At 48.4% G+C, this 23,542-nt stretch overlaps 2 protein-coding genes across 3 annotated transcripts; one reads left to right on the top strand and one right to left on the bottom strand.

The window, feature by feature from the left end:
• Positions 1 to 1,948: 1,948 nt before the first annotated feature.
• On the top strand, positions 1,949 to 14,229 carry nr1d1 (nuclear receptor subfamily 1, group d, member 1). The gene is made up of 8 exons (XM_085455236.1): positions 1,949 to 2,340; positions 7,075 to 7,344; positions 7,429 to 7,517; positions 8,622 to 8,766; positions 8,855 to 9,495; positions 9,571 to 9,756; positions 12,132 to 12,342; positions 12,999 to 14,229. Exons 1-8 carry the CDS (start codon positions 2,301 to 2,303, stop codon positions 13,217 to 13,219), a joined length of 1,803 nt encoding a protein of 600 aa, XP_085311362.1. The 5' UTR covers positions 1,949 to 2,300; the 3' UTR covers positions 13,220 to 14,229.
• Positions 14,230 to 17,056: 2,827 nt separating this feature from the next.
• On the bottom strand, positions 17,057 to 20,912 carry LOC146712097 (uncharacterized). Of its 2 annotated transcripts, XM_085455237.1 has the most exons (9): positions 20,857 to 20,912; positions 20,531 to 20,624; positions 19,554 to 19,677; positions 19,271 to 19,428; positions 18,687 to 18,829; positions 18,432 to 18,609; positions 18,098 to 18,237; positions 17,857 to 18,019; positions 17,058 to 17,530 (listed from the first exon to the last, which is right to left on the bottom strand). In XM_085455237.1, the coding sequence occupies exons 1-9, from the start codon at positions 20,871 to 20,873 to the stop codon at positions 17,465 to 17,467; spliced, it is 1,083 nt and encodes a 360-aa protein (XP_085311363.1). In that variant the 5' UTR covers positions 20,874 to 20,912; the 3' UTR covers positions 17,058 to 17,464. The 2 variants fall into 2 exon arrangements, with proteins under 2 accessions (XP_085311364.1, XP_085311363.1); XM_085455238.1 differs by lacking the exon at positions 20,857 to 20,912 and having other exon boundaries at positions 17,057 to 17,530; positions 19,554 to 19,725; positions 20,531 to 20,580.
• Positions 20,913 to 23,542: the final 2,630 nt, after the last annotated feature.

Genomic DNA, 23,542 nt, shown 5'->3' on the forward strand with positions numbered 1-23,542 from the left:
CGCCGTAAAATAAGAAGAATGGCGCCTAATTACAGAGTTAATAATGCAGACTTTGTAATATCTCACGTGTAGATTCATCAGCCAGATGAAGTGTTTACTGACAATTGACAGTGATAGCGCACATCATCATCACTATTCCAACAATCCTCTCCTCACAGACAAGCATAAACACACTCGACTATCGCTAAATCAGATTTAACACACGTTTGTAATGACGATAATTCAGTTTATAATAGGGTTTATTCGCTCGGTCAGCAGGTGGCGGTATCCTCGTACACTGGGGAGTAAACTGCCATTAAACGAACAGAAGAAGAAGAAAACATCTGCACATGCGCAGTACGGATCGGGTAGACCCGATTTGTACGGTCAGACTTTACACATGCGCAGTAAGGATCGGAGAGTCCTGATCCGTAACTTTCTTTTTATTTTTCATTTTTGTCTACATTGTACTGAAATGCTTCATTATTGCAAACATTTTAAGATATACTTGTTATTCTTAACATCTTAACAGATACTCTGACCCATAACTATCGTAAAACGCTACGACCGGAAGTAGAAACCTTTCGCGCATGCGGGGTACCGATCGGGTTTCCGGTACGGATCGGGTAGTGACAGTCCCACTTAAATCCTGCTAAATGAAACAACTGCACCACCTGCTGTCTCAAATGTCACCCTGCACTGACTCCAGTAACAGCAAAGGATGCTGGGTAATATTCAGTGTGGTAAAGAGAGGACCTACGTACTTTGTCCTTGACCATAAATGCTGGAGCTGTGACTGTAAACCTGTAAAGAGCCAGCAGACGTCACCCAGAGGTTACAGCTGCTGGGCCCCAGTCTGACTCATCACTGTGAGCCACAGCTTAGCCCGCACTAAACAACCAGACCGCTGAGCAGCTGTTTTCATGCAGCGTTTGAAGAACACAAAGTCTGTATGCTCTGATCTTAGTTCAGTAACACATCATTTATGAAGTTAAATAAAATGTCCCTTACTTTTCCTCTTCTTTGCATCTTTCTCCATTTCTGAGTGTCACACCCTGTGTTTCTCTCCCTCTGAACTACAGCACACATGTTTAGTGTCAAACGTCACATAAGCACTTTGTGTGTTTGCTGATGTTTGTTGAGCTGTTAAAAAGGTTGCTGTTGAACTTCCCTGCTGTTTGCTCCTCTTCTGCAGCGCTAACTGGATGCTGAACAATGCTTTGCGACTTTACATCTGCACCATGAACGCATCAACAGTGAGGGTGTGAGTGGAGTGTCGCTATTTTCTTATTGCTGAGTAAATATCTGTAGAAGAAACGCCAGGCTGCAGTTCACAAAACCTCCTGGACAGCTCCATGTTTCCTCTCTAACATCAGTCTGCGATGGTCTGATGGAGGATTCCAGCTGTTCAGCAGTCCTGGCTCTGCTTCGTCCTGTTGTTGCTTACATGATGCTCCAGATGTTGTCTGCTGGTCAGAGGTCTGGACTGCAGGCGGGCCGGTTCAGCGGCCGTGCGGCTGGGACAGATGCAGTCTGCGATTTAGCGTTGTTCTGCTCAAACACGAAGGCCTCCCAGAGACACACGTCAGCACGGAGCAGGTGTCAGAGCAGTGTATAAACACCTGTTTATACCTTTGAGCAGTGATGGAGCCTTTCCAGACGTGCCAGCTGTCAGCTCCGATGCCCCCCATGAGAGCTGCAGGCTTTGACCTGAGCTCTGATATCGTTAGTCTGGAGGATGTGGAGTCCATTTTTGGCTCATAAGTAGAATAAGTCATCATAAATATAAGTAGTAATAAATAACGTTAAATGATTGGTCAAAGCATTAAAATTATGTTTTAAAAACTACAAAAAAAAAATCTCCGCCTACGAATCCCAGAATGCCCCTGTGCGAGGAGCAGCCGGCTCCACGTGCTCGGAGGTTTAAACGAGCGGCTGCAGCGCAGAGAAGGGGCGGGAAAGTGTGTCACTGGGGCACGAGGCTCTCCCCGCGGTCACATGGTCCCGTTTTCTGCCGCGTGCGGGCACGGCGGCCCCCGCACATTCATCATCATCAGCGTCCTGCTGCGCGCGCGCCTTGTTTCAAAACACACAGGCAGGCAGACAGAGGCGCGCGTGCAGCAGGACGGATCGCTTGGTTCCGCGTGCAGCAGGAGCAGTAGTTTGAATTCACAGAATAAGACCCCGCTTCTTCTTCTGTGGTGGTTTCTTCTCCCACGTCTCCGAGCCTGGGATGCGTGCGCAGCGGTAGCTTTCTGGGACTTTTAAACGAGGGTCGCGTGTGTGACTTTTTCTCGGATGTCACAGTGACCACCGCTGCCATGGACACGAACAACAACAACAACAACAACAACAACCCAGGTAAATACGTCCCCTACTCTGCACCTCACGCTTACATTAGAGCTGATAAGAGCGACGCTGTGCGCGTGCGGCACATTTATTTTGACTTTTAACAGTGTGGGGGTCTCTGCTGCTGCTTCAGAGGTCGAGTTTTAAAAGTTGTCAAATTTCACATGGAGTTTGGCAGCAGCGCGGGGTGAAGGCTGAGACAAGCAGGTTACTGGTCGATGAGTAAACTGTTGGTATCGTTAGTATCGGACCACAGGTCGAAGCTTTGAGCACCTGCGGCTGTGTGGCGCGCGAACCTCTGTTCCGGTGTTTGTGTCCGCGGTACAGGTTCTCTCAGCGAGGGGGGCGGGAGCATCGGGTTCAGGTCCAGACCAGGTTCTGGACCCCGCATTGTCCTCACTGCAGTCCCCGTGAGCAGGTGTCCGTGGCCGTGTTTCGGGAACAGCGGGTCCCGCTTGGCACATGTCCGGCGGTGGTCACGGGGACCGTGTACGTGACTGCGCCCGTGTGTTCGGGTAAGTGGGTCAGAGTGACAGCGGTCATGTCGGAGGGTGGACAGGTGTCAGGTGGACCCGCAGTAATGTGTGTGTACGTGCTCGCTCGCTCGCTCGCGCCAGTTGCCGGTTCACATGGACCGGCAAACCGAGCCATGTGCGCTATGTTTTCACGGAGCTCCGCGGGCTGTGATTGGCTGCCACTGAGCCTGAGCTCATTGTATAATTCCGCTGCTCCTCCCCCGGCTCCTCCCCCTGTGTGCTCCAAACACGATCACATTTAAAGATTTGCGCACAGTCACGTGGTTTGACGTTTGCTCATTTTCGCTGACGTCAGGAGCCTTTGCTCTCTTCTTCTGCACTTTTATAGTTTGTATTTGTATGTGATCAGATTATTGATCATGGCTGATTCTGATCGATGAGGATCTTTAGCACACACTGATGGTTCATCGATGATAGTAGTTACAGTCCGGCTCTCACCTGTCCTCACCTGTTAAAGCTGCAGTTTGGGTGTTTTTGTCTCCCCCTGCTGGCGCAGACAAGAACAACACAAACACAGCTGAGCGCTGGTTTCTGTGTGTGGCTTTTATCTGCAGCAGCACAGACTGCACTCAGCTTGTTTCAGGCAGGAGTCACAGAGTTTTATTCAAATGCCACTAAGGATGTTGAGCCGTACACAGAGACACGTCACACACCTCGCCACAGACACCTGCAGCTGACCGCGGTGACGTGGAGCTGCTGGGAGACGCAAGAACACAAAAACATGAATCTGTGTTAAAATAATCCCTCAGGAGTTTTTTCAGACTGCAGGCTTACTGATGTAAATAACGATAATATATTTATCACATGATGTAATAAAGTGTAAACCGACAAATAAAACTCGACATAAAACCTGAACACAGTGACGAACACGACAGGTGAGACGATGTACCTGTGCAGCTGATTTATTTACATTTCTGGGACAAAAGGAGCCAATCAGAGGGGAGTGAGGTCAAGGAGGGAGGTGTGAATGAGTGAGGGAATAAAACAGATGTGAATGATGTATGTGATTTATGGAAGCGTCTCCATGTCTGCTCGAAGTCCGATATTCCTGATCCAGGATTCCTGCTGTATCCCCAGGATAGAGCGCCGCTCTGCTCGCTCTCACAGATCACCGTGTTTGTGGTTTAAAGCTCATCACAGCGGACACTTACTGACACTACACTACCCATGAGCCTCAGCTGCTGGTGCTGAGCTCAATGATAACAGACATTCGCCGCACTGACGTTCAAAGAGCGTTTGGCTCGTGTGAACTTCCTGTCAGCTCAGAGTTCAGCTAACACGTTTCCCTGCAGCACGCCCACAAACCTCAGACCAACTTTAAAAAACATGGCGGCGTGACGCTTAAACACGTACTTAAAAGGTGATAAAGAGGGTTCTTAGAGAACGTTTAGTAAAACATCACTGCAGCACTGTCAGAGAGACTCTCAGGACACGTCAGCGTTCGACCTCGAGTCGTTAGCCGTTAGCCACTTTGAAATTCCCACGGTGAGCAGAGACCCTGATGAAACGCGTTTACGCTCAGTCAAAGAGGGCGAACATGTGTCAGCAGCTGGATCCTCTCCTCTGGAGGTCAGCACAGTGCCTGAAGGAAGCACAGCGTCTTATTCCAAGCACGGATCGTTTAAAACCTTCACGAGGGCCTGAAGATCATGTGATCTGTCCTGAGACCTCGTGAGCAGCAGAGACGGGCCACGTCACCACCGCGAGCGTCAGCGCTAACGGGAAACTTTATTAGAAAATGATTCCCAGCTGGAGCATGATGCTGTTGTCAGGTGGAGGTGAAATGAAGCTTTCTTACCCCACAGTCTGATAGGAGCCTTTGCAGATTACCCAGAATGCACTTTGTGGAGCTTCCTGCAGGGCACGCTGGTTACTGCTCCTCTGAGGATGTGACTGATGAAGTCAGATGAAGGTTATTCTTCTTCTGCGGTTTCAGCTTTAATTATCTCTGAGTGGCTGTCGCTCACGAGACGAAGCAACTCATCTGCCAATTAGAAGGTTGGTGGTTCAATCCCTGGCTCCTCCAGGCTGGGGCAAGACACCAGCCCCAAAATGTTCTCTGACACATCCAACGGCGTGTGTGTGTGTGTGTGTGTGTGTGTGTGTGTGTGTGTGTCACTGTGTGTGTCAGTGTGTGTGCGTGAGTGTGTGTGTGTCAGTGTGCGTGTGTGTGTGTCAGTGTGCGTGTGTGTGTGTCACTGTGTGTGTGTGTGTGTGTGTGTGTCACTGTGTGTGTCACTGTGTGTGTCAGTGTGTGTGCGTGCGTGTGTGTGTGTCAGTGTGCGTGTGTGTGTGTGTGTGTGTGTGTGTGTGTGTGTGTGTGTGTCAGTGTGCGTGTGTGTGTGCTCTGGGAGTAGAAGAATCAGTCCAAAAACAAGCCCCTCCTCTTCGCTTTCTCTTCTTATTCTTGGACTGTGAGCAGCTTTGCATGACTGACAGTTCATAATAATCCTTCTGTATCTGACTCTGGGCTGACTCCGCAGGCTCTCATTCATCCTCTGGGTTTACTCTCTGTGATGTCATAGAGGTCTGCAGTCTGCAGTCTTGGCTCACACTCAGCTCGTTACGAGAAACTCTAGATTGTTGAGTATGAACATCGCCATAGCAACAGCAGATATATGACAGGAAGTGAGGAGGAGGTCACGTTTAAGCTGAAGAATCTTATTTTACTGCAGCAGAAAACGCTGCAGATCTGTGTGTGTGTGTGTGTGTGTGTGTGTGTGTGTGTGTGTGTGTGTGTGTGTGTGTGTGTGTGTGTGTGAGAGAGAGATGAATGGCGGGAACGTGAGAGTGTGTGCAGAGGGAGGGTAGGCGTGGGTGTGGGCGGGCCTCTGGCGCTCCAGTCCCGTTGCAGAGCCGTCTGAGTGGAGCAGGCACGTGTCTCAGGGGCGTGACCACGGAGTACACACGAGCCTCCCGCCGAGGCTGCGTGAGGGGGAGGAGGGGAGGAGGAGGGAGGCAGCAGGTTCAGCACAGACATGAGCACAGCTCGGATATTTCTGTGGTCAGACGCTCAGAGGCCATGTGCAGCTTTATAAACACGTCACGTGACCTTCATCAGCACTCGTTTGTGTCTGCATTTCCACGCTGAGTCCTCTGTCTGAGTGTCTGTGCTGGTCTGTGAGCTCGCTGTGGTTCCTCGTGTAGCGTGAAGGTGATGGCGGCTGCTCTCCTTGTTCCTGTCTTGGTGACCCAGTTTGTGAGCTGGCAGCGGGCCTTGCTGTGTGAGTGTGTGAGCACAGACTCACAAAGCACACATTCAGCCTGAGTCTGAGCAGCAGAACATGAAGGTGATCACAGCTCGCACTGGTCGTGTGTGTGTGTGTGTGTGTGTGTGTGTGTGTGTGTGTGTGTGTGTGTGTGTCACGTGCAGCTCTGACATGTGCAGACAAACATCATCCTCTCATAACAAACAAAGAATCAGGGGTTTCCTCCTGTTAGTGCTTCTGACTCCTCGCCGTGTGTTGACTAACAAACACATCGTTAGTCAACACTAATGCTCTGTGAAGGTCGCTGCGTGTCACGAGGTGAAAGGTGTTTGTCCCAACCTCAGTGGGGTCAGGTAGTTAGTGATATTGTATCATACAGGGACACCAGAAGCTGATACTTAATCAGATAAATTCAAATATTTTGGGAACACTACAAAACAGAGGGCCCATCTCTGCAGCGTGGTCCTGACATAACGTCCAACGCCATCGAAGCCACGGCGGTAAAAACAGGACTGCAGCCTCCCACAGAGATCAAACCTGCCGCTGCACCGATCGTGTTCAGCGGTCACAGTCTGCATGTGCTGCTGATGAAATCGTTGCTCAGAGCTTCACGTGATTTACAGGATGCTGATGGGAGGCAACAGGTCTGCAAACAGTCGCTCTCAGACGCTGTGCACATGTGGCAGCCGATCACTTCATTTTGAGCCCGCTCGGCGGCAGACCAACATTCACGGCAGCTTTCACTGGTGCTTTGATGAAACCTGAGAAGGTGTGAGTCTAAATCCCGCCTCTGCTGAGCGGCGGTACAAAGTCACGCTGCGCTGCACAACGAGCAGAACAAAGAGCAGAAATAAGCACTTACAGGCTTTTATTTTGTAGGAGGAGGCTGTGATGTGTACAAGCAGTAAAACCGAGTCGCTCAGAGCGTTCGAGGAGTAGAGGTGGAACGCTTCCCCCTCACCACTGTCAATAACCTCTGACCTCCCCTTGCTCTCCTGCAGGAGGCGTGATCTCCTACGTGGGCTCCTCCGGAGGCTCTCCCACTCGGACCAGTCCGGTCTCCATGTACAGTGAGAACTCCAACTCCCAGTCCTTCTTCACCTCCTCCTCCTCCCTCACCCTGCCGTTCCTCAGCTCCGGCTCCAGCTCAGGGTCAGCCGGAGACGACGGGTCCTCCTCGGCCTCCTCGTCGGCGGCAGGCTCGCCTCGAGGCCGCGACGACGGCGGCTCTCTGAGGACGTCGCCCAGCAAGTCTGTGGCCAGTCTGACCAGTAAGTACGCAGTTCGTTTGCATGTTTGTGTGTTGAGCTGAACGGAACCTCTGATGTCACTTCCTGTATGTGACTGTGTTTCAGAGCTGAACGGCATGGTGCTGCTCTGTAAGGTCTGCGGCGATGTCGCCTCGGGTTTCCATTACGGCGTGCACGCCTGCGAAGGCTGCAAGGTGAGATCTCACACACACAATGGAACTACCGACTCAATGATAGTATTTGTGTTAATTAATTAAAATCTAAAACTGTTATTCTTATTTTTTGTTTTTGTAATATTTCAGAGTTATTTACTTCCTGTTTATTTTCAAATGCGTTATTTCTTTATTCACACACATCACATGCACACAGGCTTTAAGTGATGATGTGATGAAGCTTCAGTCCAAACTACTCTGCATTTATTAAGGCTGTTGTGTTTTTAACATGTTTTAATCTTTTGTATCTTGTTCTGTTTAATCTGAACAAGCCCCTAAAAACAGTCAGTGATCCCTGTCGGCCTCTCTCGGCTTTTATTACCACTGTTCATTTTAAAGCTCAGTTTTTAAAACCTTACGATGTAGCTACAGCCCAGCCCAGGCAGCAGTATATGAATGACTAACCTTGTATTGTGGATGGATTATCTCAGTTGTTCTCCTGGCTGAAGTTTGGTCCTTTTACAGCATCCTGCCATGCGATTGCATTTGTTCCTGACCACCGAGAACACTCACGTTAACTTTTATCGAGTGGAAGAAAGTTAGCGTTCATCCTCCAGCTTCACTGTGTTTATGCTAACATAGCTGTGTCGCTAGCGGTCACGTAGCACATCATTATATAGCAGCTAGCCCAACTTCAGTAACCCTGCAAACGCCACTGCTGTTTAGTTTTCTGTCTTCATTTATGTTGGAAGTGATAGCAGAGCTGTACGTTTGAATTTTTTTCAGAAATCTCTCAGTCAGAACATGCTATTTTTGCGTGGAAGCTAGCGAGCTAACTTCCGCTAGCTTCCTGCTAACTTCTAACTCCGTTAAATTTAATAAATTCTGTTTTCATGGATGTTAAACTTAACTGTTACACCTGGTAAAGCAGCAACGCTGATCATTTTATTACAGATGAAAGAGTTTAGACAGTTTTTAACTCTCAGTGATGCCGCAGTGTTCGTTTGGCTTTGGAACCTGAAGCGGCTAATGACGTCAGACTTAAAGACCGGATATACAGTCCGCGGATTTTGGCAGTTTTGGGGCTTGGTGGTGATGACGATGATGATGCTGAAGGTGACGGTGTGGGCGTGTCTGGTCTTGCAGGGCTTCTTCCGCCGCAGCATCCAGCAGAACATTCAGTACAAGAAGTGCGTGAAGAACGAGAGCTGCACCATCGTGAGGATCAACAGGAACCGCTGCCAGCAGTGCCGCTTCAAGAAGTGTCTGTCTGTGGGCATGAGCCGCGACGGTGAGCGCCCGCCTCACCTGCACGCCCACCTGCAAGCCCGCACACTCTGAATCCGACCTAACTCCTCCTCTTCCTCTTCTGTCCACAGCGGTGCGCTTCGGGCGGATCCCGAAGCGCGAGAAGCAGAGGATGTTGGCCGAGATGCAGAGCGCCATGAATAACATGGTGAACAACCAGCTGCAGAGCGACTTCCAGCTCGCCAGCCTGTCGTCGTCCTCCTCTTCCTCATCCTCTTCCTCCTCGCCGTGCCCGGGGGTGACCATCGCCCCCCGGCCTCAGCCCTCAGCCCTGCCTCCAGCCCCCTCCTCACCCTCCCCGCCTGCTTCGGCTTCCTCTTCCTCCCCACCGCCTCTTCCCTCCCATCAGAGCTCCTCCCCCTCCTGCTCCCCACCCCCCAGCCCCGGGATGGACTCCACCATTAGCGCCATTGCTCGCGCTCACCGCGAGACGTTCCTATACGCTCACGACAAGCTGGCCAATAACCACGTCCACCACAATGGGGAGGCGGAGCTCTGGCAGCCCAACCGCTGCCCAAACGGTTACCATGCCAACGGCCTCAACACCATCTACCACCACAATAACAACCTGGCCACAGAGTGCTACCTACCGGAAAACAGCCGCACATATCTTCACCGTAGCAACGGGAGGCAAAGCCAGCAGAGCGGTCCCGCTGGTCATGTGACCCAGGAGCAGCGCTGTCCAGTGAAGAAGCAGACGGGGATCGTGCTGGTAAGAGCTCATCCACTGGGGGAGGGTTTACAAGCTGTCACCTGATTGGCTGACGGTGCTGTCCTGTCTCCGCAGGCTTGTCCAATGAACATGCAGCCTCACGCCGACCCCTCGAAGACCCCGCAGCAGATATGGGAGGACTTCTCGCTGTCCTTCACGCCCGCCGTCAGGGAGGTGGTAGAGTTCGCCAAACATATCCCAGGATTCAGCGGTCTGTCCCAGAACGACCAGGTGGCCCTGCTGAAGGCCGGCACCTTTGAGGTGAACCTGTGATGTCACTCGGTTTAGTGGGCGAGGTTTGTGCTGATTGACCCTGTGCACGAGAAAATGCTAACTTCCTGGTTTGAGACCGGATGTGGGGTTGTACATTTCCGGTAGCTTTACTTTGCGGTCAATCGCTACTGCGAAGATATCCTCCAACATCATGTCCAAAACTCGAAAACGGAAAGATGGCGTTAAGTTACAAAGAGCAGAAGGTGGGAACACTCACCGCTGCTGTGTCATAAAAAATCTAATGATCAGTTTTGACGTTTAAAGCGTTTAGATCGATCAGTTGTTTACATCACTCAACACAAGCAGAACTGCATCACTGCAGCAGAAGACACATCGTCCACACTCAGAAGCACATCTCTGTATAGTGACTGGTCTCATGATTTAAACAGGCAAATGTTCAGCATTCAAACTACAGGTGAAGAACAGTCAAACCAGATGTTTCCCGTTATGTCGAGATCAGCTTGTCAAGTACACACCTACACAGCATGTCAACAAACCGTGAAAAAAGCCACACAAAAATGAATGATTGCTGGTAACGGTTTCTATACATTAGTATGTACGAAGGGTATGTTGTGACTTACCTTCAAAATTACAGCGGTCCCTCGCTATAACGTTCACCTTTCACCTCGCTGTTTCGCAGATTGCAAGTTTGCATGCTTTTTTTTTACGTCACATTGTGTCCTGCGTCCTGATCGCTGCAGACGATCTCCTCCGTGACGTCTCTCCTGTACAGTACAGAGTCGCTGCATCGATGCTAGCAGTGTGACTCTGAAGTGCAGTGCTGTATGTCCACGATGTCCACCAAACGTTTGCACCGTCAAAAAATAAAATTGGCTCCTTGATTTCACCTCTCGCTGGTTATTTTTAGAACATAACACCCGCGATAAACGAGGGACAGCTGAGAAATATAACATTTGAATCCCTTTTCTCTTTTGCTCTGAGGCGCGGGGGAAAATATCGACAAGTCGATGAACATCATTTACAGATATATTGGGTAAATGCCCGAGACATCTATAGAAATGTAAATCGCCGCTTGATTCATTCATTTGCTTAACTTGTTTTGGACAATAAACCAGGCGCGAATAGGACACCGGAAACAAAGCTCCCCACAGGAGTTTCCGCACCGGAAGTAGCATATGCTAACGTGCACATAGTCAGTTGGTTGATTGAGATTCCTTAGATGCTGTACCCGACCTGACCACTAGGCAAACTGGGGGCGCTGCACCCACCCTCTAGATATTTACCATGTCTTCTCACTCAGCCAGTTACAGCACTGTCATCCAATCAGAGCACATTTTAGGGAAATGACCTCTGACCTTTGAAAAAACTATTGAGTTCACCCTCGAGTCCACAAGAGTGCGAGTTTAAAAACTCCCACTAACGTTCCCGAGGTCAAAGATCTGAAGCTCAGGTTGCTGTTTAGTTGCATTTGTTCATGGAGACGTAGCGGTCGCAGCAGTTGCTTGTTGCAGCATTTGGTTAAGTTAGTGAGTTGCCGTGTTTAGTTGCAGCATTATGTTTCATTGTGAGACGCAGTCTTTGCTGTATTCTGCCCTCGCACTTAACTAGACAGATGGACAACCATCTTCCCATGTAGAAAAACCACAGCGCTGTTCCTTTCTGGCAGATTTATTTGACTGGATGCTTCGCATGGCTTTGTTGAAATACATGAATGTGCCATAGGGGTAGCAAACTGTCCTTCTCCCGCTAGACAGGAAGTAATGAGAAATAGCACTTCTGGTAGGATGTCAAAATAAAATGAACAGTGTGCCAGAAACAAATAAAGATTGCATGAACTTATATAACACTACATAACATGAGGGGCGAATCTTAAGGAGCCAGAACATGCTGCATTGTCTGTAGGTACAGAAAATGTTGCAGATGTAGTCCTGGAGCTACAGCATGATGTTTACTTGTTGCTGCAGATGTAGTTTGTGTTGCAGTTGCTTGTTTTCTGTGTAGATTTGCAGTCACCCACGTCACGAAAGCTTTCTTTCCCAGCTCCTTAGGCTAGTTGCTTGTTGTTCAGTTGCAAGTGTTGCATACGTTGCAACGTAGTGGTTGCTAGAGTTGCTGTTGTTGCAGGATTTGGCTTAGCTGCAGGAGTTAACGTGTTGCTGCAGTTGTAATGGGCGGTGTTTGGCTGAAGTTGCTGTGTTTAGTTGCAGGAGTTTGGATGTGGCGAGTTTTCTAGGCAGAGGATGTTGATCTATTAGCAGGAGTTGCAGATGTAATGTTGCTGTAGTTACACGCCTCCTCGTTGGTTGCTCAAACTCGTGTCAGGCTGAGATTGAATGAAACCTAAATGTGTCGGTGACATCATCGCGCTTTCACTGATTGCCCGTCCTTGTTTCCTGTCTCAGGTGCTGATGGTGCGTTTTGCGTCGCTGTTTAACATGAAGGAGCAGACGGTGACGTTCGTCTCCGGCGCCACCTACAACCTGCAGGAGCTGCGGGCGATGGGCATGAGGGACCTGCTGGGAGCCATGTTTGACTTCAGCCACAAGCTGGCGGCGCTGGAGCTGGACAGCGAGGAGCTCGGACTCTTCACCGCCGTGGTGCTCGTGTCAGCAGGTGAGCAAAGATCGCCGCCGCCGTAGATTAGCTGAAACGTATCGCAGTTATTTAAGCAACGTGTTGAGTGTTTAAGAAGGAAGTATAGAAAATCAACTTCCTGTTTGTAGCACATAACTACGGCGAGTGCAGGTGTAGCCCGAGTTTGTGTGGTTTAGCTGTTGTTGTTGTTTTCGATGCACGTTCAATCATCCAGATAAGGAAATCGCTAAAAGTTGATTCTTTCATCTGGATGTTTTCAGAGGAGAAACGTTTCTCCATGTTGCTGCTGTAGTTGCACCAACTTGTTGAGTTGCAGGTTGTGCCAAGTTTTGGTGTAGTTGCAAAAGGTACCGTTTGTTCAAGCTGTTGCTGTAAGTGAAGCGTCGTGGTTGCAGTGATTTAGGTAGCAGCGGCGTATGTAGATGTTGTTGCCGTAGTTGATGTCTTGTGTTTAGTTGCATAGTTAATAATTTTTGGTTGTTGTGTGTCGAAGTTGCACATGTCGAGTTTGTTTTTAAACTGTTTAGTTGCAGCTGTTGCTGTAGATGTAGTGGGTGGAGTAGTCACCGGGTTTGGTTCAGTTGCAGTAGTTGTAGACGTAACAGTTGTTGCAGTTGCTGCAGATGTAGTGGTTGCCCGTTGCTCGCTGACCTGCCCTCTCCGTGTGGTTTCAGACCGCTCCGGCATCGAAGACGTGGCGTCGGTGGAGCAGCTGCAGGAGAATCTGATCCGCGCTCTTCGCTCGTTGGTCAACAAGTCGCCCGTCGCCCCAGAGAGCGAGCACCTCGACGTGGACTCGCCACGCTTCACCAAACTGCTGCTGAAGTTGCCAGATCTGCGGACGCTCAACAACATGCACTCTGAGAAGCTGCTGTCCTTCCGCATCGACGTTTGATGACATCACTGCGATGTCACCGCATCGCCACGCTCTCCAGCCCTTAACATCGCAGCGTCATCCAGACCGCATCGGACTGGCAGGATGATGATGTCATCAGCAGAACTTTGCAAGACATGCGTCTCCCCGCCAAAATAAAAGTCTGCTTTAAAACAGCTGGTTGATGTTTTAAAGGAGCAGGCTGCCATTTTTAAACCACACTATTTTAACCTGTGTAAGCCCAATCCGTTAGCTTAGCCTAGCCAGCCCAGTTCTTTGACTTTACTGGAGCGTCGCCAGCAGGAAGTCTGAAAGACAAAAGAAAGAAGCGTGAAGGACGTGGACGACGACAGTACGCTAACTGACAAGCTCACACAGGACAAACCTGTTCGTTCAGCTTCACTTCCACTTCCTGTTGATGTCATCATTCTGTCTGATTTTAGCTTCGTTAACGTTCATGATGAGTTCAGACGCTTTTAATTTGAAAGTTTTCCCAGCTGGAGACAGATGCACACTAAAAGTAGCTCTTTCAAACATCTGGACGCATCCAGCTGCTTTTAATGATTTTAAGGACTTTGGGATCAGCTCCTTCGATTTTCAGCGGCCGGCGATCTGTGACTGCGGCGGCCTCCACTTCCACTCTGCAGGAAACAGAAACTCTTCCAGTACGAACTGATTCATCCTGAACTTCCAAACTGTGGAGCGCCCGGAATGATGACTCCACCTACTACAGAGATGGAGGAGGCGGGGCGTGACCTGGCGACGCCTCAGACAAACCTTATGCAGCTGATGTTCTGTAAAGAAACTGTACATAGCCATGAACACAAAGATCCAGCTATACTTGAACTGTTTCCCTGAGATCTGTTGTACACAACTATTTTTGGTTAATATGAATATATGCCTGTGCAGATATCGTGACTATTAAAGTATGTACGAGCGAGGAAGTGCACCTGATGAAAGAAGATCTCTGATGTGTTTTAATCTGTGGTTTATGTTGTAAAGACGTTATATAAAAATGATATATAAATATATGCACACATGAGTCGTCCTGAATCTATAATATTCACACTGATCATAAAGACGTTACTGCGATGGACTGATGATTGGACGAGTCTGAGCTGAAGTAAAACGACCTTCAGTTTTCTCTCAGCGAAGCTCATTTTACCCACCAGCAGCGGAGGAGAAGCTGGAGTCAGTTACAGCGGCTGGTGGAGATGCTGTAGTGGCAGGGTTTGATGTCACAGACTCAAGCTGCTGCTGGTTGTAGTTGCAGCAGCTGTAGAGCGGGTGATGTAGCTGTAGAAGAGCCTGATTCGAGCTCTCTGTTATTGTACCGCAGCAGCTGTATGTGCTCTCTTCACGCCCCAAATCAAAATTGAGGAGGCTGTAAAGCAGCTCATGATGTTGGGACTAACAGTCACAAAAACTCATTTTACTACAGTAAAAACTTTTAAAAAAAATCTGAAAACTGAACAATCAGTTTTATTTAAGTAGCGCCAAATCCCCATCCGTCCGTCAGTCAAAGAGACCACGCCCCTAATAATGAGTTTATTTTGACACGGAAGTCTATGGGACTGACTCACTGCTGCCTCTGCTGGGCACCACAGGAACTGCAGCTCTCAGTGCTTCCATGTTGGGTTTATTCTAGTTTATTTAGACACGAAGCTTCGTCTGTGTCACCTAGCTCACCTTTATTAGTGGAATATAAAGGTGTTTAGGGTTATATTCCAGTGGGTCTGAGCTCAGCGGCACAGTCTGCCCTCTGGTGGCGTTTTTGTGCCTTGCACTACAGTCACTGAAATACAACATCTAACATCGTCTCTTCACCATCACACATATTTATCTCTCTGTGAACTGTAAAGTATGAGAAGAAAAGAAAAAATATTTCATGTGTAATTTCAGGTTAAATGTTTAATGTTTCATATAAAAACGAGACACGTTGATGACTTATTAATTAAAACAAATGAAAAACATATTTCATATGAACTATAGGCTGTAAATACAGCAGCGCCAGCTTTCTCCTTCACCAGACTCCTTTGACTTTTTCACTGATTTTAGAGCCGCAGACTGTGACAAACAGACATCCACGTGTGTCTGAGCAGCATGAGGTGAAGCTGATCGTGATTGGTGGGTTTTTGGAGGTTAGTGTCCTGTTGGCTCTGAGCTTTCAGCAGTCAGTGGGACAGCAGGAGAAGAAGGAGAAAGTGAGTCACTCTGAGGAGAAAGTAGGTCGAACTGCAGCCTCATAATCAAACTTCCACTTTCTGGATTCTGATTGGCCAGCTGCATCTCGATCTCAGCATCCCCACTGCCCAATGAGCAGCCAGCGGGCGGAGACGAGCACTGTGTCCCAGTTTCAGATGGACTCGCACATCACTTCCTTTTAGTGCTGTGCGTACTTATATAACACGTTTACAGCCGTGTGGTGCGTCACCGTGACAACGGATCACTCTGATCACTGATTTACAGCAGCAGCAGGAGGAGGAGGTCCACAGCAGGAGGAGGAGGTCGTCAGGCAATAAACAATAACACAAACTGAGATGTTGCACACTTGTTTGTATGTGTGACACTGAGCTGCAGGCGCATGCTTCATAACCACACCTGCATGGTGATGATGTTTTCGCGTGGAAGCAGTCTCCACCAGACTCCAGTCAAAAATGTTCCGTTTTCACACGTTCACTTTTACAGTTACGTGTTTATCAGGGTTAAAGCTCCTTCACTGACGCACCAGACTCCACGCATATACGTGTATTTACAGCTAATAATAGCTGCTTTTATTACGTCTGGCAGCCGTCTCAAACCGTCTGCTCATCTGAGGAGATGCTGACAATCAGTAAATGCTTGGAGCAAAAACACGAAGCAGCCTGGCTTTCGTACGCTAACCCTCAAACCAAACTCCATTCACATTTGTGCTCATTTTAAACACGAACAGAATCCTTCACTTAGTCCACTCAGATATTTTCCTGATGTCAGTTTCCTACTGGTGACTCAGCAGCAGTCACACACGTCCACGTTCCGCTGTATTAAGAGTGGGTGAGATGTGCGTGGAGGGGAAACTCCACAGTGATCTGCAGTAATCTCATTCTTCAGCCGGACTCCTGTGCATACACTAACCAGCAGCTGCTTTTACTCCACTGTCCTCTCACCAGACTCCGGGTGGACCTTTCCACACCTTGCTGTGACCAAAGATCAGTGAAAATCTAACTATGTGCCCAAGAGCATCAGTTTTACAGGCTGTAATTTAGAATTATTTGTTACACCAAACTCCGTTTAAGTTTTGGCTGATTTTACACTTCCGTGCATTTGAACCAAGCCCCAGTGAGAAACGTTAAACCTGTTAAACCTGCATGTTCTGCAGACACACGTGAGCTCCGTGGCTGTTTCCGTGTTTCTATGAGAACACGTGACCCGGTGTGTCAGCAGCAGGAAGTCTTCCCGCGGGCTGTGCTCGGTTTTCCTTCAGGAGCCGCTCTGTCTGGTTTCTGACGGCGTGACATGTCCCCGACATGTTATCTAATCACGCGGACATGCGTGTGTGTCTTACGTCACGTTGTACAGTATCGGTGTAGCAGTGCATGCTGGGAAGCAGCAGACAGCAACACGAAAGGAAACAGCGACTCCCGGTGGCAGCTTTACAAAATAAAAGCTTCAGCTGAAGAATTGAATGAACATTTTTTTCTGCTGGATTATAAATGAAAGAAGTTCATGAAATGTTTTCAAACATGGTTTTTTTAAGTTTACATTTAAAAACAGACCCAGCTCAAGCAGAAATGGGCTTTTAAAAACAGCCTTTCTATTAAAAACAAAAATGGTTTTACTCTGCAAACATGCTTTTATTGATTAAAATCCTCCAATAATTGGTTTATTTTTTCTCACAAATATTCCTTTAATTTGACATATTTACTGACAGTTGCATTATTCCCTAAACATTTTTTATACGTTTTTATTTTCAGTAGTTTTTCTTATTCTTTTATAACTGACTGCAAACAGAACTTTGTTAGAGTACATTTTATTAGTTTAAAAATGAAGTTTCTGCTTCTTCTGTGTGAAACTGATGCTTCTGTAAATTCTATAAACTTCTTTATTTATCAGAGACAAACTTCATGTTTCACACACCCAGTTTGTCCTGCAGGCAGAGGTTTATTTTCATGTCATGTGATCACAGACAAAAACACTTCAGGGCAGGTAACACATGTGCAGGTGAGAGAGCGACCCCCGGTGGATGTGTGAGAGAAGACAGGAAACTGTACAGGAGGAAGACGTCGTTCAGAGGAGAGGACTGCTGTAGAGAAACACCAACCACTCGGTCAGACGCAGCTCACCGCTGGGAGGCTTAGACACACACACACACACACACACACACACACACACGCACACACACACACACACACACACACACACACACACACACACACACACACACGTTCGTGTGAGACGCTGCAGCTGGAGCAAGAACACACGAGGTGAAATCAAAACCACTGAGATGAATGTTTGAGGCGGTCTTTGGGAGGTGGAGGTGGTGTCACGCCCCACCTGTGCAGGGTAACCACGGCGTCTCAAGCATCCTTTACTTCCCCAGACTCCAAGCCTCGCGTACTAACACACCTGAAACGCGATAATTTCACCTAAAAGCAGACTGTGAAGCAGCTTCCTGTTACCTTCAGCCCAGATGTGTCCACATGTTGCCCGTCCCGCCGAACGGACAGCAGGCGCGCCCGCCCCACGCGCGGGTATCCCTCCTCCACCTCCAGATGACACACCAGCGATGCCGTCTTCAGGTAGACGAGGAGGCGCTGGGCGGGGTGCCAGTCAATGGCGAAGCTGAAAGACAGATGGTGATTAAACGCCGTGGGAAAGAGGCCCCGCCCACGTCAATTCAATAATTGGTCAGCGCTTCACCTGGACCGCAGGCTCTGGATCTCAGACAACAGCTCGGCCTGCCCAACATAACACCGCATCACCTCCAGCAGGGCGGCGCTCAGCTCTACCCGTCGGCCCGTCAGGCTGTCCTCCGCGAGGTCCGCCGTCCCCTCGCTCACCTGAGGATCAGACGCCTTCATCACGCTCTATTTGAAGTTGGGCTACACATACTCACGGATCGATTGATCTACAGTTTGTAAGACACCCCTCGCATCTGTGACATCCAATCAGTTTTAATGAGTATTGATTGTTGATTGACTAACAGTTCTTAGTGTCGGAGGAAACCTGACATCACGCACACCTGTGTCCTTACCTGCAGTCTGAAGCGGTCGTCATGACTCCAGGTGACTGACAGCCTCAGCGGCTCCAGTTCATTGGACAACAAGTCAGAAGAGGTGCGTGGCCTGAGCTCCACACACAGCTCTGATTGGTTGAAGGCGAGCAGGTTGATCTGCATGACGTCCTGCGTGGTGCTGACGTGCACCTGCAGCCTGCCAGGTGACAGGAAGTCAGGTTAGCGACCAATCACAAGGGCTTCAATAGAGTCACGTGACTTTGTGGCACTCACTCGTCTCTAAGTCGCTGCCACTCGATCAGGTGACCGAGCATCACCTCTGACTCCGCCCTCAACTGGGCCAGCTGAAGGTCACATGACTGCAAAGCATTCTGGGCGTTCAGCAGAGACGACTCCAGCTGCTCACTCTGCTGCCTCTGCAGGGAACAAGGAGACAAGGGCAGGAGGAGACAAGGAGAGGAGAGGATGAGGCGACAAAGAAAAGCAAGATTACCTGATGTTTCACCTCCTCGACTCTTAGTGACTGACGTTAACCTGTGTGTGTGTGCGTGTGTGCGTGTGTGTGTGTGCGTGTGTGTGTGTGTGCGCGCGCGTGTGTGTGTGTGTGTGTGCGTGTGTGTGTGTGTGTGTGTGTGTGTGTGTGTGTGTGCGTGCGTGTGGATACCATGTTTAGATGTCTTTCTGAGGACCAAAATTGGAATGTGACTGTACTTGTGGGGACCAGATGTCCGTCCCCACAAGATTGAAGACATTTTGAGGCTCAAAATATGGTTTTAGTGTCAGAGTTACAGTTAGTTACAGCATCATGTCAATGAGATGCCCCCACTAAGATATGAAATCAAGTGTGTGTGTGTGACCTTGCTATGCAGATGCTGAACCAGCTGTGTGAGTGTGTGTCGTCTGTCGTGGATCTGTTGGATTCTGTCCTGCAGAGATCTGAGCAGCGCCTCGGTCTCCTCCACCCCTGACCTGCTCTCCACCTTCAGGGCCTTCCACCTGCCCCGAGCCCCACCCTCTGACACACACACACACACACACACACACACACACACACACACACACACACACACACACACACACACACAGTAAGTCACTTTCTTTGTGTTCTTTCCAGGTGAGACAGCACCACAGTGTGTGTACCTGGTTGGGGGGGGCAGGACTGTGCCATCAGTTGCTGGGCAGACTCCAGTCCTTCCAGCAGTGACATCATGGAGTCGAGGACAAACAGCTGACGCCACAGAACCTTCTGCATGCGACGGCGGTCCTGAACACACGTGACAGGACGATTTCAGGGACTGTTTTGATCTGTCAGCTGATTGTAGTAAATACAACATAAAAGAGATGATGTCACACAGAAATTAGAGCCAACTTAAAATAAACAATAAAACAACATCATAGAAACATGAGGGTGACACACTGACGGGGCTCAGTGTTCATACCCACTCACAGGAGCACAGGTATACGAAACATATTCCATAAACAAACACTCACAGTGTGTGTGTTCTGTTAGCACTGTGGACTTTATCAAACACACCAAAACATCTGGATCCTGAGCATGAGGAAGAAGACTGACTGAAGCTCAGCTCACTGAACCACTGGCACGCTCCACCCTGCTGCCTGTGGGTCATGTAACACGGCAGCCATTTTTAATGAGAACAGACAAAGCAAAGCCTTCCGCCAGCGTCTCTCCTTATTGACGTTTCTCAGCCTCGTAGCTGCACTTCATGTATTTGTGGTGATTTTCATCAGACCCCCGTCTGTTTCTGCTGTCAGCCTGGAGCTGCTGAACACCTCCTCTACTTTATTCTAACATTGCAAGGATGGCTGTAGCACGGTGACGTGTTACACACACACACAGAGGAAACTGCTCAGTAACTGCGTGTGTGAGTATCAGCTGTCTCTGGTATGAACACTGATTGAAGTCCGCTCTGACAGGCTGGCCTCACTCAGGTGAGAAACTTGAAAACTTGCGACTGAGCCAACTCAGGGTCTGCTCTCCATTTCATTGTTTACGGTTTAACTATTCCCTCAGTGGGGGTCAGAGGTCAGGGTTTTGTGCGTTTTGCGAGGACTCTGATGTGTTGTGAGGTGTAGGCGGACTATTTTCTGCCACAGACCGTAAGGAAGAGCACCATCCGCGCCGCCTGGTCGCAGTCCGGCTCCGGTTCTCCGCGGGGCTCCAGCAGGGCCGGATCACAACGCCGAAGCACGCTGACAGCAAACAAACAAACGAACAAACGTCAATACTGAACCCTCGGTGACGCAGACCGTTAGCTTCAGCTGCTAACAGCTAATAAACTTCAGATTTTCAATGTTTTATTTCATCACGCGAGGCAGAAAACAGTCGCGTGACCCACGCTTCACGTGTGAAAAGGTTTCTGGAGTGGAAACAAACATTTATTGATGAGATTGATCACAATATATTAAATATTTTCAGACTTACGCTCGCACCGCCGCCATCTCTGTTTTCAAATATCCGCGCTCCCACCCGGGAGCTGATTGGCTCTCTGACAGTGACGCTACAGACAGCTAAGCCAATCATCGTGTTGAAGACAGCGACGCTCAGCGGTGAAAATTTTTTTTTTTTTCACTTTTATTGTCACATCACATGTGCAGGTACATTGGTACAGCACATGTGAGTGAAATTCTTGTGTGCGAGCTTCACAAGCAACAGAGTTGTGCAAAATACAAGAATGTAAACAAGCAAAATACAAGAATGGCTACATCTGAAACTAATAAATATATGTACAATATATAATAGTATATGCATTTCTGGATGTGTATACTAAATATTTTTCTACGTGTGTGTGTGTGTGTGTGTGTGTGTGTGTGTGTGTGTGTGTACACATATTTTACAAATTAAATAGAGTAAACAATGAATAGAATATATAAAATAAAATATACAGAGTGAGACATGTGCAAAACAGTGGCATTACTGTACAGTATGGAGTGCATAATGTTGAAGTTCCAGTAGTGAAGCTGAGGTGTCTATGACGTGTTCAGCAGTCTGATGGCCTGGTGGAAGAAGCTGTCTCTCAGTCTGCTGGTACGGGACCGGATGCTGCAGAACCTCCTTCCTGATGGAAGCAGTCTGAACAGTTTATGGCTGGGGTGACTGGAGTCCTTGATGATCCTCCCCGCTTTCCTCAGGCACCGCTTCCTGTAGATGTCTTGGAGGGAGGGAAGCTCAAATTTGAAAAGCACCCATGAAATAAAAGGGTTTAAACGTTAACATTTTTTTTCAATTATTAAACTTTATTGAGAAACAGTATACAGAACATGTATACAACCAGAATGTCTGTGAAGGTTCTCAGTCATCCAGGTCATCGTAGTCAAAGGAGCTTGCAAAGGAAAGCGTCTGGACTTCTTTAAGTTGCTTGAAGACGTTTCACCTCTCATCCGAGAAGCTTCTTCAGTTCTAAGGTCAAATGGTGGAGAGTCCCAGATATAAACCTAGTGGGAGTTTCCCCCCACAGAGGGACAAAAGGACCCCTGATGATCCTCTAATCACCTGAGCCAAGGTGTGAAACTGGGTGTGGGTCCCAATCAGCCAGAGTTTCGGGTGTGTTCATTGTGAAACCTGGCCCCACCTTATCATGTGAATTCCTGAGGTCAGATGGCCCAGGATGTGAGTGGGCGTTAAGGCGTCTGGGAAGGGATCTCAAAACTGGAATATAGATGGCAGAGAGTTGGTGTCGTAAACCCCCACACACGGACCAGTACCTCCTGTTTGACTCCCATCACCCTCTGGAACACAAACTTGGAGTAATTAGGACCCTACACCACCGGGCAGAACATGTTCCCTCTAAGCCTGAAGGGAAAAAGAAGGAACACACACATGTAAAGGAAGCACTTAAAACATGTGGTTATCCTAAATGGGCGTTCTTAAAGTCAGCAAAGAGGCAGAGAAAAGAAGACCAGACACCAGCGAGGGAGGATAAGAAGGACAGACGCAACAACACTGTCATCCCCTATGTAGCCGGTGTATCAGAGAAACTCAGGAGAGTTTTCTCCAAGCATGACATCCCGGTGCATTTCAGACCCAGCAACACGCTCAGACAGAAACTGGTTCACCTGAAAGACAAAACGCCAAAACACAGACTTAACAATGTGGTGTATGCTGTACAGTGCAGCGAGGAATGCCCAGACCTCTACATTGGAGAGACCAAACAGCCACTTCACAAGTGCATGGCACAACACAGAAGAGCCACCTCCACAGGACAAGACTCAGCAGTCCATCTGCATCTAAAGGTCAAAGGTCACTCTTTCGAGGATGCCAATGTTCACATTTTGGACAGAGAGGACAGATGGTTTGAAAGAGGAGTGAAAGAAGCCATCTATGTCCACTGTGAGCGACCATCTTTGAACAGAGGCGGGGTTTACGACACCAACTCCCTGCCACCTATAATCCAGTTTTGAGATCCTTCCCAGACGCCTTAACGCCCACTCACATCCTGGGCCATCTGACCTCAGGAAATCACATGATAGGGTGGGGCCAGGTTTCACAATGAACTCACCCGAAACTCTGGCTGATTGGGACCCACACCCAGTTTCCCACCTTGGCTCAGGCGATTAGAGGATCATCAGGGGTCCTTTTGTCCCTCTGTGGGGGGTCACTCCCACTAGGTTTATATCTGGGACTCTCCACCATTTGACCTTAGAACTGAAGAAGCTTCTCGGATGAGAGGTGAAACGTCTTCAAGCAACTTAAAGAAGTCCAGACGCTTTTCTCTGCAAGCTCCTTTGACTATACAACAAGAACAAAATGAACATATGCCAGGGGGTGTAATACAAAGAATTACATACATTCAAATAATTTGTAATTACTACAAATAGTAATAGTTTTCACAGCCTTTTTGTTAAGTGATCCACGAATCAATTTTATGTAACATAAAACATCATTATAGTAATGTTTAAAATTAGGCTTTTTGTTACTGTATTTGCATTTGTGAAAATAAAATTTAGCTACGATAAGTAACAAGTTTATTATAAAGTAAACATCTTCTTTTTTTTGCCTTCGAAAGAAACAAAATACTAAACAATAAAAACGTATTTTTTCAGGTTTAACTAATCCTGACGCAGAGGGGGAGGAGCCACGTCAGGTCATTCAGGTAAAACATGGAGTCGAG

This window comes from Copadichromis virginalis, linkage group LG4 (genome assembly GCF_057382275.1).
Source record: "Copadichromis virginalis isolate Kocher_CV1m ecotype Utaka linkage group LG4, C_Virginalis_male_GT1.1, whole genome shotgun sequence".
NCBI lineage: Eukaryota > Metazoa > Chordata > Actinopteri > Cichliformes > Cichlidae > Copadichromis > Copadichromis virginalis.